The 13,420-nt window shown below is 40.3% G+C and overlaps 1 protein-coding gene across 4 annotated transcripts in view; it reads right to left on the bottom strand.

The window, feature by feature from the left end:
• The window catches only part of SORCS1 (sortilin related VPS10 domain containing receptor 1), a 293,578-nt gene that overhangs the window by 35,582 nt on the left and 244,576 nt on the right, over positions 1-13,420 (bottom strand). For all 4 annotated transcript variants that reach the window (XM_061372634.1, XM_061372633.1, XM_061372636.1 and 1 more), the window contains exons 17-18: positions 6,136-6,249; positions 4,973-5,144 (exon numbers count right to left, since the gene is read on the bottom strand). In XM_061372634.1, coding sequence (XP_061228618.1) covers positions 4,973-5,144; positions 6,136-6,249 — 286 coding nt within the window. The remainder of the gene's footprint in view (positions 1-4,972; positions 5,145-6,135; positions 6,250-13,420) is intronic.

Genomic DNA, 13,420 nt, shown 5'->3' on the forward strand with positions numbered 1-13,420 from the left:
GTCCGGCCTTACATGCATTCAACACATAAATGAAAGGCATGGAGGGCATGACAGAGAAAACAAAGCTCTATTTTCAAATGAGGGATTTCATCAAATGGGGGAATGAAAAAGCAAAAAGTTCAGGTTTCTTACTCAAAGTCATTCAGAAGGAGCTCAGAGTGAGGATCAGGAATGAGTTTAGATTTCCTGAATTCTAGCCCTGAATTCTAGCTTGAACTGTAGGAACAAATGAGCTTTCCTCACACATTAGTCTAATCCAAACATCATATAGCAGCAGCAAGTAGTTAAAAGCAAGCCAAAGCCTACTCCCAGTCAAGTGACTTTGTCAAGTGAGAATTGAGGCAGATCTGGAATGTCAAAGAATCTTGGTTGTCATTTTATCAAGGTAAAAAATAAATTTGAGGAGGCAGTTTCTCTGTGACTAATCTGTAATGAAAGAGCCAAATCCCTGAACCTTTCTACTCTGAATGTCTTTACTGTCCATCTCCTCAGCAAAGATGTATGAGCAATCAGATGAAACAAGTCTGAAAGCCATTGTGCTGAATAGTGTTCTGGAGGCCGCAGCTTTCAGTGTCTCTACTGAAAGCACAAGCATCTGATGTTCTAACAAATAACTTAAACACACAAATAACAATTGGGTTTGTGACAGGCAAGAGACCTACATGACCATGTGATGAGGAAAACACGCAGAAACAATACACTTAATAAAATTCCTCTATTTTCTACAACAGAGCAGCAAAATATGTCAAGGACATTGGGTTGAAGAACTTCAGTAGGAAAAATGGCTTTGTAATTTTTGGTTTGGGAGATCTTTTGTTGCTGTGCAAAAATAAAGGATTCACGTTGCTTAGGATGAGAACAACTCCATTGTCGAACGCTGCAGTGTTAGAGGTACTAGCCCTGAGTCTGGGCATAGAGCCCACACCAGGGCAAAAGATTAACATTTAAACTGGCAGGATTTTGAGGCAATAGGAAAATTTGGTTTCAAGCATAACTGGTTTTCTCCTGCACTGCCATTTAGTGATAAAGATGCTGTTACTATCCTGCTTAGCTCAATAGAAATTTAAGAACAAAATTACCAGTTTAAGTATGGTCCTCTCCTTATTAAACACTTTTGCAATGCTTTGTAAAATGGGACGTATGCTAATTATAAAAGGAAGTATTGATTCTTCCTGGCTGTTGTCACACAATAAAACTACCATGAGGATTATACCCAGATTAATAGGAGAACTAACCTGGAGAAACCTTTCCAGTAATGAGATCAAAGATATTAAGTATGAGGTGACATTGCAAACAGTTTTAGAAATCCTAAAAGGTGACAAAATAGTTAGGCTACTTTGGAAAGCATACTTACACTCAGATGATTTAAATATGAACTGTTGGTTCGGTTTCCTTTTAATGATATTTATGTGCTACCAAATATAAATTCTTTACAGGAAAATTTTATTGTGAGTCAGGGTTAGAGAAACTGTGCCAGAATCTTAGGAATCAGCAATGCTCTACGCACTGATGGTTTTGGTGCCTTTGCTCACACAGATTCAGTAATGATTTTCCTTTTCTGCCTTCCTCAATAGCAGAACACTTCTGAATGCTTTGTCTTTGTTTCTGTTTGGACATATCTTAGTGATATTGTGTTATAGTCAGAATTATACAGTCCCCAGCCTTCGACATCACTGCAGGCGCAAGCAAGATCTACAACAAAACCCTGCACCATGATTCCTGCCCTGGATTCCCACACTAGAGTGAACACATCAGGTCTTTAGTGCTGCTATTTGCCTCCCCCTACTCTCTTAGTAATCCATTTCACTACAGAGATGCAGTGACTTTTCAGGACCTCCAGTGAGCCTGTCTCTGCAGTTCCCTCTTCTTTTTAGACCCAGGTGGGTCCTTAGATGGATCAGAAAGCCTTAGAAATACAATAGGAGTACAAATATCAAACGAACTCTCGTACCTTGGCTCGAAAGGGAGATGGGAGGCTGCAGCTGTGCAGATCTGAAGGCTTCAAACAGTCTCAGAGGGATAGAATTGATGTTAAGATGCAAACCAACTATTAGACAAGCAAAGGCCACTGTTTTTTTTTTACATCCTAAAAGATATTAACTATGACACAAGCTAAAGGAAGAGTCCTCATCAGCTGTAGCACTCAAAATATTGACCTCAACTCCAGAGGACGAGGGTTGAATAGAATCATAGAATCATAGAATAGTTAGGGTTGGAAAGGACCTTAAGATCATCAAGTTCCACCCCCCCTCCCATGGGCAGGGACACCTCACACTAAACCGTGTCACTCAAGGCTCTGTCCAACCTGGCCTTGAACACTGCCAGGGATGGAGCATTCACAACTTGCCTGGGCAACCCACTCCAGTGCCTCACCACCCTTACAGTAAAGGATTTCTTCCTTATATCCAGTCTAAACTTCCCCTGTTTAAGTTTGAACTCATTACCCTTTGTCCTATCACTGCAGTCCCTAATGAAGAGTCTACCCGCAGAATTCTTGTAGGCTCCCTTCAGATACTGGAAGGCTGCTATGAGGTCTCTGCTCCATCTTCTCTTCTCCAGGCTGAAAAGCCCCAACTTTCTCAGCTTATCTTCATATGGGAGGTGCTCCAGTCCCCCGATCATCCTCGTGGACCTCCTCTGGACTTGTTCCAACAGTTCCATGTCCTTTTTGCGTTGAGGACACCAGAACTGCACACAATACTTCAAGTGAGGTCTCACAAGAGCAGAGTAGAGGGGCAGGATCACCTCCTTCAACGTGCTGGTCACATTCCTTTTGATGCAGCCCAGGATACGGTTGGCTTTCTGGGCTGCAAGCGCACACTGAAGCTGGCTCATGTTCATTTTCTCATCAACCAGCACCCCCAAGTCCTTCTCTGCAGGGCTGCTCTCAATCTCTTCTCTGCCCAGCCTGTAGCTGTGCCTGGGATTGCTCCAACCCAGGTGTAGGACCTTGCACTTGTCATGGTTAAACTTCATGAGGTTGGCATCAGCCCACCTCACAAGCATGTCAGGGTCCCTCTTGATGGCATTCCTTCCCTCCATCCTGTCAACCGAACCGCACAGCTTGGTGTCATCAGCAAACTTGCTGAGGGTGCACTCAATCCCACTGAACAGAATCATTGCAAGATTGGGTCGAATTCACCAAAAAGCTCTGTTGGTTGCTCTTTATATTGACAAATCTAGGAGCAGGTCAAGCCTCACCTAGCAGGGAGAGTAATCAGAAAGAATGGAGGCTGATAGTACTATTTCAGCCCTCACAGCAATTCCTAACCTCTTCCTTATCAGACATAGTAAAAGAAAGCTCCACTTTAGATCTCTTCAGAAGCTCACTCACTCATCAAAACATACTTTACATTCTTGATACACAGCATGAGAAAGACATCATCTCCTAATGGAGAAGGTGTTGCTTCCAGATTCTGGTGACTACTGAAGCAGGGCATCAAAAAAGATTGGAATCAACAGATAAGACAGAACAACTCACAGTAGGTCCCTGTATGACAGAGTGATCAGGGTATACCTACGGGATGTGTGAGCTGAAACACTCACAGAAGGAAGAGCAAGACATTTTTCCTGAGCTTCTCACACTGGTGATGGTTTCTCCCTCTGACTACTGGCACTATTCTTTGATAGCTTTGTGTATGACTTCTCATATTACCTATCTCTTTCTCTGAATCTGTTTTAAAACTTTGCTGAGACTGGAAAGGCAATGCAATGAAAACTTCATTTATTTTTTAATTCTTTCTTTTTTAAAGCCTAAAGACTTTGAATCTTGATTTCAACTTTTTATTCTTCATCTTCAAAAACACAGAAATCAATAATTTATCCAGATGAATTTATATGTTTATACTTTTATGACTGCATCTGCAGCAGTAATGTTGTACGATTGTCAACACAAATAAAGTGATCACATTTTGGAGAAAATGAACATGGAGCTCAAACAACTGCTACAGGCTAGATATGATTTATTATATGCTATTGCCTTTACAAATAAGGACACCTGTTTGCTGGGAAAAGCGTCAATAATAGAGATGTAAAAACTCCAACACACCCCTACAAAACTCAGCTCCAGAGGTAATCCTCATTTCTCTTTCCTCACTATGGATGACATTTACTATGGAGATGGTCAGAAGTAATTTCCATAAATGCTCTAAGCTGCAAAGAGATGTAGCGTAAAAGCATAGTTGTTTTAGGATTTATTAACCAGCTACACAGGAAAAAGGGTAGAAGCTTAAAGAGATTAAATTGCACAAGGAAAAAAGAAAAAAGTTACTTTGTGAATGTTATTATTTGGGCACCTACAATTGAACATGGATGAAGAAGTGCTGAGAACTAAAAACAGCCAAAAATGTTTTAAACATCTCCTAAGGATTCAAAAACAGAACAGAGGAGAACAATGACACACAAAGTTAAGTTACAGATGTAACAAAAACAAAGGCTCTTCTCACTCTGAGTCAGCTTCACATTTGCAATGGGTCTCAGACTTAATGCTTCTGCTGACATCTTGAGATTTCATCCTCAAACACCTAAAGAATATGTACCAACTTGAGTGATGAGAACAGATCTGCACATTAGATTACAACATTAGCCATGTTTGGTTGAAAGTCAGTGTCAAATAAAAATGGAAATTCAATTTCAAACACAGCAAGAAGTCGAAAGCACAGTTAAGGGTGGGGACTGCGACTGAAACCTGTGCTCTCCAGTTTTACTGTAAAATCCCAAACCAAACCAGCTCCCAGTTTTTATCAAGGTCTCCCTTGATATCACCCTATGCACTCCAATACTGTTACAGTAATTTCCATATATCACCTGTCACATTTTAGGGCAAACTCTACCTAGCTACACTGTGGAGCTGACAAACTTTATCCCACACTTTCTTGGTTCACCTCTTCACCACTCTGCAAACTTTGTCTAGCATGAATCAGACTCAAATACACCCACGGGGCCTGGGATGCAACGTAAAAATAGAGCCTACCTCCTCCAGTAGTACCAGGAAAGTGACGTTGTGCCCTTGCTCTGCTGTCAGTTTGCCATCAGATGTAATTATGCGAAGGCCCTGGGGGGCTTTGCCAGGGCATTGCTGTGGTTTTGCCGTGTACCGTTCTCTCACACCATCCGTGCAGTTATTAGAAACAACTTTCCGGTACCTGAAAAGGAAGAGAGAAATCTATGGAAGATGCTGACAGAGAGTAACAGGGTTAACTGGGAACAGGGAGGAAGTTTTGAGGACTAAAAGAATTCGAAGAAAACAGATTCCCAAATATATTTTAGCATTTGTCTCAGCCAAGCACGCTTCATGTGCCTAACATACAAGTAGTTAATACTGTTCTTAATGGCATATAATATTTTCCTTCATAACACACCTATATACCACATATTAATAAACTGTCTAAAACATAAAATTATATTCTTCTCTATATTATGTGCTAAATAACTATAAAGTTATAAATATATGATATACATGTACAGCACAGAACTATATTCAGTTATTATACTGTTAGGCATAGTTTAACACCTCTTCTCACATACTCTCTAATTCAACCAGCTGTGAGGTCGCTGTGGCCTCAACTTTCAAGAGCTATGAAAATAAGAGTTGAAGAAAAAAGCAAATCCTGACTATCTTCGAGTGTAGGAAAAGCCAAAACAGCTTGGATTCCTTTGGTTGGTTCAACCATTTGCATCAGAAATGATGCCTGAGGCCAGCATTTTAACTTAAACTACATCCTCTATTGACTTCCAAGAAGGCCAAAGAATAATAAGCATTCAGGCTAGCTGCCCATCTATTACTTCAGTTCACACATTTATCAGTTAATCTCTTTCTTCTAATTGGTTTTTCACCATTTCTGCCCCACCTGATCCCACATGATTTTAAAAGGAGTCTTTTCAGAGACTTTAATGATTTGGCCTTGGCCTTACAATTTTCCCCCCAAGTTTACTTAAGCCATTTTTCAGAGAAAACTCTGGACCATACATGATGGAGATCTGGAGTTCTGACTACATGCCAACAAAATCAGTGAAGAAGAGGTCTCAAGGGCTTCAGCCAGCTTTGAGACGCCTATAGTAAATGCTATCTGTAGTTGTCATAGGGTTAAAGTCCTATAGGTGCTCTAGCTAAATAAAGTCTGGTGTGTCACTTACCCAGTGCTGTTAAGATAACTCTGTCCAAGGCTACAGTCTTTTGACAAGGAAGATGGGTTATACCAAAATGCTGGTAAACACTTCCCATTGCTGTGACGTTCATATCCGTAATCACTGTTTGAGCATTAAAAGAAATAGTCACATTAAAAACAAAAAGAAAAATACAGGTGTTAGTCCATGCTCTCTATTATAGATGCAAGTTTTGGGTTTACTCAACCTATTTACTAAGATTTCTTATTTTTTTCATTCCTAGAACAGATTCTTCATCCTGGTTTAGCTTTTCTGGGGGTGGTCCAGTTATCTTGCACATGTCTTAGTATTAACAAGCAGAACCAGACCAGTTAGTTTATGAGCTATTGCATGAAGTGTTCTCCATCCCCAGTCTAACAGTGCTTCTTGAGTTCAACTCTAGACTAAAATATAATAAAAGGTAGGATCTAAGCTAAGTTCAATCACTGCTGTCTCAGTTGTATCTTAGAAAATATAAGTGCTAAAAAGTTAATTGTATCTGGAAACTATATCACATGAGCTGTAGAGGAAAATTTACAGCCCTGAGAGAGCTCTGAGCTGAAGGCATTAACAGTGTATTTGGTAACGGAAAAGAAGGCTGCAATCTTCAATTCTATTTTTGTTTGGAAGAGGAAATGCTACCAAAAAATCGTGTTAACTCTAATATTTTGTCCCAGTTTGGGTTTAGCTATGACTAAATCAGCTTTTATTCCACTAAAGAACAGTTCAAATTAGTTTTGAACCCAAGTAAACAAAGACCCTATGAAAACTGTTATTATGGATCAAATAAACAAACAAAACCCCTCTTTAATCAGTATTCCATTCACATGTGGGTTAACTCCACAGCTGCTAAGTAATGAGAATTGTTTTGTTGAAAATCACTTTTACTCTTGTTACTAAACTTTCTCCATAGCCCATAATGGAGAAGCTAAGGGGACATGGGGCCTATAAAGATGCTGGGGAGGGACTCTTCATTAGGGACTGTAGTTATAGGACAAGGGGTAATGGGTTAAAACTTAAACAGGGGAAGCATAGATTGGATATAAGGAAGAAGTTCTTTACTGTAAGGGTGGTGATGCACTGGAATGGGTTGCCTAAGGTTGCTGTGAATGCTCCATCCCTGGTGGTGTTCAAGGCCAGGTTGGACAGACCCTTGGATGACATGGTTTAGTGTGAAGTGCCCCTGCCCATGGGAGGGGGGTTGGAACTAGATGATCTTAAGGTCTTTTCCAATCCTAACTATTCTATGATTCTTTGTAATTTCTGAGAACTGCTATACAGAGTTCACCAACTCCATTCCAATATTCCAGTTGCAACATGATCCTTGGTCTTAAAATTGTACATCTTTGTAAAGCACTTTTTCTGCTTATTATCGTTAATGTTTTGGTATGAAGTACCCTGATGCTCTAGGAAATGAGGATTAGGGCAGCATTATTATAATTAAAGGCTAATCTCTACATATGCAAAGAAGCAGAGAGAAAAAGCGAAGGTGGAGGAAGCACAATAACTTGATCGGAGTCAGCAGAGCCCCTACCCCAACTCCTCCCAAGCCTGTCATAGGACAATCATCAGCCGATGGCCAGGGTGAGACCTACCAGATAATTAATGGGAGATGCCAGTGAGTAGGATAAAAGATGTGTGAGCTAGGTGCTTCTGGGGTCATAAGAAAGGGCTAGATATTGAGCTAGCAATTGAAGAGATCAAGAAGTCTGAGGGAATGGCTACTGGTGTAAAGCCATATACATCTGGACCTACTTGTGAGACCTGTTATGTGTATGTCATGTTTTGCCATGAGACAACTGGAGATACTCAGTTGTCAGCAAATGGGGAGACAAAGCATCCAGGGGCTAGATACTGGACAGACGTGGGTGTCTAAGATCAGGTAATAGTGGGATCAATATTGCATATATTGTGCACATATTTTCCACAAATGGGATTTCATCCTGATGAACCTGATAGGGGAACAGGATGAGGCAACAGGTGTTTGTGTGAGCGCTGTGTTTTCTGTTTGTGCTAGTCTGTGTCACCAGATGTGTATATTTGCATATATGTGCTGTAAGTGCATGCACATGTGTGCCTATCAAGAACAAACACTCAACCTTACTACTGCTTGGATCAGCGGACATGAAGCTGCAGCAGCCTCGCCCCTATCAGGCTACTAGATTCAGCATCTCTTAATAAGCAGCAATGTGATCAATTATATTTGTAGAATAATATTAACAACAGTGAGAATGTTTAACATAATGAAGACTTCCTTCAAATGTCTGTCTTTCTGGACTAAAGTTTAATGGTCTAAGACAAAAATTTAATGAATCATTATTAAACAACTTTAGGAAGTCCAGTACTGACCTAAAGCATGAGACCAAGAAGGAAAATGAGAGAATATTTTGCAACTTATTTGTGTTAAATTTCATACATTTGTTATCAAAAGCAGAACACCTAGAAGAATTTTGTCATTTTTTTTTACTGCCTGTAACTTTTCCTTCTGAACTAAGGAAAAAATGTTTTGAGGCAATCTAGAAAAAGGGGAAATTAAAAGATGACATTAAGCAAAAGAAAATTAAAGCTGCATATCATTTGGGAAAACTTCTAAATAACCATTAGACTGCACAATGTTCCAAAGGAACATTTTGGCAGCTGTGGTTCTTGGGATATCTACAACCAGTAACTGAGAACATAGTGTAGGAAACAGCAATGAAGTAGCTGACCTAAATGGTCTTTTCCTCAGTTTTTTTGACTGAATTTTCATCAATCTATTTACTCATATGCTAGTGAGTGAATGCTGCTTAATTGCTTTGCAAGCTTCAGCCAACGTATTCTCCCACTGCCATGTGCTTCTCCAATCATCTTTGTTGGAATACGAACACTATAGCTTCAGAATACACTTTATAATGAAGAATAATACCATTCTGATTTGCTTAGAGAAAACAAATATTTACATAGAAGTGGGACTCCTGTATTTTTGTAATTCATCAACACTCTGTAGCACTATATTCCGAAGTCATCTTTTGTCACTGATTAAAAAGCTGCAACACTGTACACACACAGCATTCTGTGATCAGTCAGATGACAACAAAACAAAATAATAGAGTGGAATCTGCCTCAGAAGGGATCAGTGGCTACAGTCCTATTTGACGCAGTAGTATTGCTCTGGGATTTTTTACTATACATGCATCTAGACTTGTGCCATCATTTTGTTTCTGATTAGAACCTGCACATCTGGACAAGCAAAGTTTGACTTAGCTATGCTTGACTATACTTGAACCATAATTCTCGGAGTCAAGAGAATGAAATAATACGAATTTTCACCGCAGACATAGCTCTAAGCACAGAAGTTTCACAGTGTTGTTTTCAGGCTTGCAAATCATCTGGCTCATTAAGGCCCTACAGAAATATCATCCCAGTAAACGACATCAGTTGCTGTTCCGTATCTCTTTGCAGATGCACCAGCCGCCCTTCACCTCCACAGTTTCAGAATCTAATGAATTCCTTGGCTACAGGCTGGTGCATGCAGAACACTGATGCTGACAACAAATTGCTGCTTACAATTTGGCACAACAGGCTTTGTAGCAATCAACAAGCATTAGCATCAGTTGGATTGCCATAGTATAGCAAAATCTGGAGACAGAGAAGGCATCAGCTTTAGATGGCAATCAGCTAGCCAAGTCATGGCCTGGTGACTGGGAATTGGAATTTGCATATAGTGATGATATTTTGTGCCTGCCTGAATAGAAGTCAGGTGAAATAGATAATGTGCCTATAAAAAAAAGAGTGGAACATTTACCAGCAGGGATTGTTTCATCAGTATGAAGCAGACTATCTTGTAGCTCTCACTGATGGTGGTTTTACCCTGGCCACTTTTACTGGTTTAAACTGGAATCCTACTTGTTTTAGTCAAGTAGGATTGTAAGTCCTTCTCTGTCATTAGAGACAGATATAAATTCATTCCAGAAGTTCTGTATCCTTGATGAAGGTTTACAGTAAATTCCCTTATCCAAGATTATGGAGACCTCATAGCAGCCTTCCAGTATCTGAAGGGGGCCTATAAGGATACTGGGGAGGGACTCTTCATTAGGGACTGTAGTGATAGGACAAGGGGTAATGGGTTAAAACTTAAACAGGGGAAGTTTAGATTGGATACAAGCAGGAAATTCTTTCCTGTTAGGGTGGTGAGGCACTAGAATAGGTTGCCCACGGAAGTTGTGAATGCTCCATCCCTGATGGTGTTCAAGGCTGGGTTGGACAGAGTCTTGGGTGACATGATTTAGTGTTAGGTGTCCCTGCCCATGGCAGGGGGGTTGGAACTAGATGATCTTAAGGTCCTTTCCAACCCTAACGATTCTATGATTTGCAGCACAGGTAATAATCAAAGGAAAAGAAATCCCTTCAGGAAATCTGTACTTTGAATATAGAGCTGACAAACATAATGTCATGGAAGAACTGTAAATCCATGTGAAATTATTAAAATACCGCTATCTTAAGATGCAGAAATAACAAGTCAAGTCAGATGCATGACTGCCATGCTCATACCTTCTAAAAATCAAGACGTGACTTAACATGTAACCACAGGACTTCCTTGACACTAACAGCTTCAACTTAACATCAGCTATGCTAGAAACTGAAAATGCTGCTTGCTATTTTGTATGCTGTGTTTTCTGAACTTTTCAGACACTGAATGGGGTGAATTGAGGTATTTGTGATTACAGTCACCTTTGTTCTGCAGTTTCCAAAAGCACTTGTGGAAAAAAACAACTCTGGCCACAGCTGTGGAAAAGTCTTACCAACTTTTTATTCTTTTAATACCATTTTCTAATACTGAACTATGATGCGAGTGTATATTTGGGGAGCTGTGCTTGTTTTCCAGTTCTACAGGATCTGACACGGGATTTATCACAGAGAAGGATGGAGTCAGATGCAGTTTGTATTATGGATTGATGAAGACATATGGTTATAATTGCATCAAAGTATTTGGAGTCAACCAGTACCATCTCATGTTAATAGGGAACCTAAAATCCTCAGAAACTTTCCAGTAAGTCCATGCCTGGCAGAAAACTAGGACCGTAACTATGCAGAGATACACTGTAGACTTTGCATGGTGAATCTGCGTTTTCCACAAGCATTCAAAATGAACTAAAAATTCATTCCAAATTGCTATTCATTAGCTAACAAAGCCTACCTCAGGGGTAAAACAAAGTTAGTTAACCTGAGGGTGCAAATGTATGCATATTTCAGAACCGGTGCCTGCCTCACCTGATGAGTAGCAACACATGAAGTCAAGAGAACCTGATCGCATTCTGCCTTCTGCATCCCCATGGTTTGTCAGGACAGTTTCTCATGGTGCAGGACTCCAGTGTTTTAGCATAAAAAATAAACTTACTAGGCAGGCCTCGTTTAAGTGTCTCATTTATTTAATACAATAGAAAAAGAGCTAGCCAGATCCTTACTGATATCATCAGTGAAACAAATAGGCCTGATTCTCAATTGCACTAAGGCTCCTTTGTGCCTCTGTGGCTATATAAAGTCACTGGAACCAGTACCAAAAGGCTTATACTTCCCACCAAGGTGAGATATGAGAATACTGATAGAAGCCCTCAGCATGAACAACAGCGGGTTCAGAGGGAAGACTGGTAGTGAGGCTACCACTACTGAAAGTTTCTATTAAAGGACCTGGGAGACAGGTAGCTGAAGGATGAACACCACGAAACTTTTCCATCTGTCTAGGAAGTATTTCTATTGAAGAGATATTGCCGTAATAATGCTCAAATGGTGGGAAGGAACACAATGTAAGGAACCTGGTAAATTAATGCTTTAATAACACACAAGTAATGGTATCATCCATTTACTCAGATCAATTAAATGAAGAAGGATATTCTCGTTTCTAAGCCGTTGCTAGGACAGATTTGCCGAGGGCTTCTTCACAGTTCCACTACACCCTATTCCTGAAGCAATATTGCCCTCTGGCTGCGAGTCTCAGCCCTGCATGGAGAATGAATACCTGCAGTTCAGCCCTGGCCCCCCCCTCTAGTTTTGGTTCTAGCCCATGGTAAGAGATGTCTGCTGTCAGAAGAGTTTAGGTTCCCAAGGCTGTAGAAAGCACAGTGATTTCTAATGTCACTCAGTTTTGTTGCTATGCCCTTTTATCTGAGAGAGAACTACCATGGAATACAGATTAGAAATGAATCCTGGAGTTTTATGGCATCGCAAGGAGAAAAAACATTATAAAATCTATATCTTTCATAACCATCAATTTTCCCCTCTGAACTGATAAAAAAGCGCTTGCAGAATTAACAGGAATAACACTGTTGGGTTTTTTTCCCCACTTTACCTGACCACACAGGCATCTTTTCTTCTCCAAGCTCTGACAAGCTTAGATAATTTCCTCCATACAAATTTAGTGTTTAAAAAGCAAAGAAAGTCCTGCCCTGATAGAGGCAGGGATTATTGTCATCTTTGATTCTTTATACAATGCCAGGTCCTGTAACAACTGATGTTAATGTAAAAAGCTGCCCAGTTTATTTCAAGATTGCAAAATCAAGCACAGTCATCTAAGAGGCTTCTCCCTGCCTGGCGGATACATGTCCCCTTCAATCTCCTTCAGTTAAAAGCCCTGCCCAGCAAAAAATAATAAGAGAACTAGAGACTTCAAAAGCAGTGCTGAAATGTCATGAGTGAGGATAAGAAAGTGTTTCTTCCTTTTGCAGGAAGAACCCCACAGAGGACATCCTTCCACAGCAAGAATTCTTTCACTGGTTTTTGTCCAAATGCTTCTTTGGACCATATTCTGTGGAGTGCATTGGCAGTGAAGCCTAGTGCAGAGTTCAACAAGGCAGGCACTGAGAACTACAGTACAGCAGCAGCTTTGCATTTCTTAGCACAATAAAACTGGGCTGATAAGCAGAATTGTTTTTTTCTTGCCATTTCTTTTCTCCTTGGTAAACCTCTGTGTTCTGTTCCCTGTGGCTTTTTTGTCCTTCTCAGGCAAATCTATGTCAAAATAGCTCCTCACTTTGTTAAGTAGATAAATAAGTGATGAATATTGCTGGTAAATATTTCTGAACTGGATGCTTAAAACAAGGTTTCAGTCTTTTTTTCCCTCAGAGGTGGTGGGGAATGAAGTTTAAATGGATAAAGTAAAAATCCAGATCCAAGGACTGGAGGGATAACAGAGCTCAGAGAGAACCGGAGGGGATCACTACAGTTTGCTGTAAACCAAACCTGATTACATCAGGAGGAGGAAAGCCCTCCTAGGTCAGTAAGTTTTTCTGTTGGTCAGAAG

This window comes from Neopsephotus bourkii, unplaced genomic scaffold (assembly GCF_033783945.1).
Source record: "Neopsephotus bourkii isolate Nb327-2 ecotype Australia unplaced genomic scaffold, CSIRO-AGI_Nbou_v1 NB_1615, whole genome shotgun sequence".
NCBI classification, from domain to species: Eukaryota; Metazoa; Chordata; class Aves; order Psittaciformes; family Psittacidae; genus Neopsephotus; species Neopsephotus bourkii.